This window comes from Orycteropus afer, unplaced genomic scaffold, assembly GCF_000298275.1.
Source record: "Orycteropus afer afer isolate SDZICR_OR568_19922 unplaced genomic scaffold, OryAfe1.0 scaffold00133, whole genome shotgun sequence".
Taxonomy (NCBI): Eukaryota; Metazoa; Chordata; class Mammalia; order Tubulidentata; family Orycteropodidae; genus Orycteropus; species Orycteropus afer.
In genome coordinates this window covers 2,215,318-2,220,606 of record NW_006921720.1, presented here as the reverse complement: position 1 = coordinate 2,220,606, position 5,289 = coordinate 2,215,318, and the positions used below count along the sequence as shown (strand labels likewise).

At 33.9% G+C, this 5,289-nt stretch overlaps 1 protein-coding gene across 1 annotated transcript in view; it reads right to left on the bottom strand.

Moving 5' to 3' along the window:
- The window catches only part of COL19A1 (collagen type XIX alpha 1 chain), a 537,038-nt gene that overhangs the window by 507,635 nt on the left and 24,114 nt on the right, over positions 1-5,289 (bottom strand). Inside the window, exons 2-3 of the mRNA XM_007945183.2 lie at positions 3,703-3,777; positions 2,614-2,713 (exon numbers count right to left, since the gene is read on the bottom strand). Of these exons, the coding sequence (XP_007943374.1) occupies positions 2,614-2,713; positions 3,703-3,777 (175 nt within the window). The remainder of the gene's footprint in view (positions 1-2,613; positions 2,714-3,702; positions 3,778-5,289) is intronic.

Genomic DNA, 5,289 nt, shown 5'->3' with positions numbered 1-5,289 from the left:
CTCACCTATTTTGGTCATGTTGTCAGAAGGGACCATTCCCTGGAGAAGGATGTCATTCTTGGTAGGGTGGAGGGTCGACGAAAAAGGGGGAGGCCTTCAACGAGATGGATTGATACGGTGGCTGTGATGATGGGCTTAAGTATAGCAGGGATTGTGGGGCTGGCGCGGGATCGGGCAGTGTTTAGTTCTGCTGTGCATGGGGTCGCTATGGGTCGGAAACGACTCGATGGCACTTAACAACAACAACAAGGAATACTGAAGAATAGGGATGAGTTTAAAATAAAGCAAAATATGTAAAAACCATCACATGTCCCCCAGGCCTGTGCCACTTCTATGTTTGCAGTAACATTTATCTAGAGGGCTCCGGGGCATCTGGCATCCTATAAGAGTACTTTTGGAATTCCCACATTAAGGGAATTAAGGGCAGTGAGGGTGCCCAATATGTATCTGACCAACAAACTTACGTCTCTTCCCTAGGGAATCTCACCTGGAATATACCAGAACAATAAAAGTAAGCTCAGGCACTGTAAGCATCCGCATTTTCCATATAAAATAGTATCTACCTTTTGCCATGCTGACGCAGCAAGGCAATTTATTTACAAATATATAAATAGCTGCAACTTTACTCCAGTCTCATTGAAAAATCAAAATGGTATCATGTAAGAGAAGCATCCTAGCATACTTGGCTCAGTGAGTGAAATGTAAGTGGAGATGAGCCAAGCTACTTGACACTTGCTAGTCAGCTTAACCAGATACCCTCCAGTTTCCTGTAGTGAAGGAACCAGAGTTCTCCACACAGAGAATTCACTTACACTAAGTGCCCAGAGATCTCACAGTGATTTAGAGCCAAATCCCAGAAAATAAATTTAAATTCTTCCCTCATATTTGTGATCGCACAGATTCAAAAAGAATATCATTGTTCATAAGTGGCAGCAAGTCTTCCAATGTAACTACTTAAAATAAGCTAGGATTTCTTATATTCGGATTAAATGAAATTTAAAAGGTTTACTTGAATCCTTTTGTCACCTGGCCAGAATTACAGGGTTTTACATGGGCAGGAGGAAGGCGGGGCAAGGATATGCATCTTAATTTTGGGTTTCAATGAACAGAATGTATTGCCTTCCTCATATTCATTCATTGAAGTTATCTATTACTAGTTATAGGAGCCACTTGACAGCAACTAACAACAACAACCAGTAGTTAAAAAATATCTAACCTAAGAAAAAGAAAAAAGTAATTCTGCTTAAAAGAAACATTGTGCCTATTGGCTTTTTTATTTTTACAGCATATGGATATTCCAATATGAAACTGCTATACTCTGGGGGTTTGATGTTTGCATAAGAAGCTACCTAAACAGCCTTCCACTATACAGGTCTATACAATTACATCAGCTGAATTTCCCAGCCTGATATTCACCCATCAAAATCCACTAATATCACATTACTCTCTTCCTTAATATCCTTATCTCTTACCAACTGGTGAGCAGTTTGTATTTAGGGAACCATGTAATTAAACTAAAATTACTTGAAGTATTTCAAAATTTGCAGGGTTTTTTTTAATTTTTTTTAAAAAAAAACTTTTCTCAAGGAAGCAGTAAGTTATGAACTCAATTTTTACAGAGCATCTGAAAATAGACAATGAGATAATTACTGCTATTTCCTTTTGAGAATTCATAATGTTGAGATTCTCAACAATTTTGCCTGGTACCTTAAGTGTTAGGTTATCTATCAGAAAACGAAAACATTCAACATTTTTTAACATAAAAAAAATCTGTGTTGTTTATTTAAACAAATAGAATTTGTATGCACTTTTTTCACTGCAATGCAATACACCGAAATGTGCATCTTAGATTCAAAGAATAAACATGAGGGTCATATGTGCTACCTGACTTTATGGTGGCTCAAGCTTTCTGAATTAATATTTATCCATCCTTGTATACTACCAACCAAATGGACAATTACTGTTGCAGGCCAATTGTCAGTATTTATATGGTAATTTCTCCTTTTAACATACACACACACACAGACACACACACACACACACCAGATTTATCAATTGAAAAAGTAAGGTAAAGACAACAAAGGAAAATTTCCATAAATCCACTTTGGAATGAAAAGAATGTCAAATTCAAAAATAAATACTGTAAAATAGTCCTTCTTTATTTTATACTCTCACAATATATAAGATGAACACATAAAGGCATTTTAACTTATCGAGAAAAGTAGTAAATATAGAAATAAATATAATGATTACCAGTCTTTTGACTCTGAGTCTCTATTGTGTACTATATTGCATTTATGTTTTAAAGTTCACATATCGAAATCTAAACTTGGTTATGTCTACTTTAAACATAAATAATAGTTCTCCAAAAATGGATTAAATTCCATTCTCTAAATATTGTGCCTCTGTCTATATGTGTAAGTGGTATTTTCACCATAGAACAAAGAACAGATTGCCAAGATTATTAAAAATAAATATACAACAGTACATTTACCACAGCATTCAATTGAGCATGACATTATCAAGTTTTCTTTATTTTTTAAACAAATTATTTGGAATCGCCTTGGGAAATAGTTTATGTAGTATTATTAAAATAATTTTTGTTTTACTTACATAGTATCTCTAATAAGAGGTGCACTTCCCAGTTTGAAACAAGTTTTATCACCTTCACAAAATGCACGCCTCAGAGAAAAATTCTCTCCTAGATCAAAACCTGTAAAATGTGACAAATGATTTAGTCCAGCAAGTTTTATTAAATGTGCTAAATGTCCAGATATATTGGTTTTTAAACAGGAATTTTTGTTGTCCTTATCTATAGACTGATTTATTTTGACTAAGATCCTGTTTGGGATTAGCAAAATTTCTTGATTTCTTTTTTCTCCTTTTAGGTATTAAAAAACCAAACCAAACCCACTGCCATCGAGTCAATTCCAACTCACAGCGACCCCCATTGGCTTCTGAGGCAGTAAATGTTTACGGGAGTAAATTGCCCCATTTTCCTTCCACCGAGTGGCTGGTGGGTTTGAACCACCAGCCTTCTGGTTAGCAGTCAAATCCCTTAGGCACTGTGCCAAAGAGAAATTCACTGTGTACATAGAATATGTAATTCTCCTCTGGAGGAAAACTTACAAATATGTTTTGAAACACTCAAATATTGGTAGTCTTTGAGCTAAGAATTATGCTAAAATAATAATCAGTGAAGCTCAATGTAGCAGCTCTGATATCTAAAGACAAAAAATTAGTTAAGTAAATTATAGCACAGTCATTTGTTGAAAACTAAGCAGTCTTTAAAAAAACAAATCATGCTTTGGAAGAATATATAATTATGTGGAGAAATGTATGGATTTCAAATATAATACATGTATTATGATTGCCTGTGTGTGTGTATGAAAGAGAGAGAGATAGAAACAGAAGTACAAAGCAAAGAAGAAAGATTTAAATGTTAGACCAAAATAATAATTGTGACTATATTTGGGTGATGGTGTCTTTTCTCTCACACATTTACTTTTTTTTCCAAACTTTCTATAATGAATATGATTTTTATAATTTTAAATATATTTTTTTCTCTAAGAGGTTAAAATGTTGTTAGTCTTACATTAAACTAAACAGAAGTCTGCTCTCAGCATGTTTCCAGCATTATGTTTTCCATATCTGGTGATAATTTTACAGAAAATGCTCTTTTGTGAAGGATTAAATGCTTACCTGAAACTTCAAGTTTGTCTCTGTTGCCTTGTATAAACTGATATCCATCTGTTCTCAGTATAGGACATAGTTTTTCTATATACATTTAAAAAAAAAGGTATATTTGTTAAAAATTTTTTCAAGTAAATTTGAATCATACAATACAATCAGAAATGTAAGATAAAAATGGAAATAAATAAGCTATTAGTAGATATCTGTTAAATGAGGATAAGAATAGTATTTACTTCATAGTGTGTTTGTGAGGATTACATTGGTTATGTAGGTAAAGTGCCTAGCATACAGTGAGTACTACAATATTATTATCATTTTAACATTCCAATGATTATTGTATATTAGACATTAGGAAATTAGCTATCTTAAATAACATCATTAAATTTTCATATTTAACATATAATATTAAAACAAGTGAAGTATGACTATATTTTAAACACAATTTTTATTCAGATTTTGGTGACAGATGATATTAAATCTTAGAACAGAAAGGAAAATAGATGGATGATATAGAAATAAAATAAAAAAGCAAAATGCAAATATATTTGCCATAAAAAAGTGACCTACAAGAAAATAATGAGAAGATAATTGAGCAAATATTAATTGAATACACGCTAAGGCATTTAATGATATTCAGAGAAATAAAAGATAATGTTAGTGTCTGCTAACCATAAATTTCCATATTCTGTACTATAAAAGGAGTTCTGGTAGTGTAGTGCCAAAGGCATTTGACTGCTAACCAGAGGCTGACGGTTCAAACCCACCAGCCACTCCTTGGAAGGAAAATTGGGCAATCTACTTCTGTAGAGATACCACCTTGGAAACCTAAGGAGGGGTCTCTATGAGTCAAAACTGACATGACGGCAGTGAGTTTTTTTGGTTATACTACTACAACATACTAATATATGTAACATACATGCATATACTAATTTTTTATTACCTGAGGATGTATTTAATTCAGGCTAGATTCTAGGAATGCAATAGTTAAGTCAGACAAAATTTTAGACAATTTTCATAGTGTTGCTGTTGTTGTTATGTGCCATTGAGTCGGCCTCTTGACTCATAGCGACCCCTCCTTGGGTCGCCGAGGCAGTATTACTACAGAAGTAGATTGCCCAACCTTCCTTCCCAGGAGTGGCTGGGGGGTTTGAACTGCCAGCCTTCTGGTTAGCAGTCAAGTGCCTCAGGCACTATGCTACCAGAGCTCCAATTTTCATAGTATGCTAAGGTAACTAACTACACAACTGGATCAATCGTCTTACACCAAGTCAAATATTTTGGCACCATGTCATAGCCCCATCACAGCCTTAACTTTCCATGTCTAAAACTCATGTGTGGCATTTAATAACCAAAAAATTTTTAATATTGAAGAGTGATAAACTACTTAAAACAAAACTGATCTCTTGATTTGTGGAAAGCGCAATTTGCCAATTTCCCTAATTCAACTGCTGAGCTCCTTAGCCCTTCACTTAACAAATATATCACAGACCTCAGGAATGATGACAAAACATCCTCTTAGTATATTTAGCCAGAAGAATAAATCAGATTCTAAATAGTGCTACAAATTTATCAGATTTTTAAAGGATTTTTTGTGTC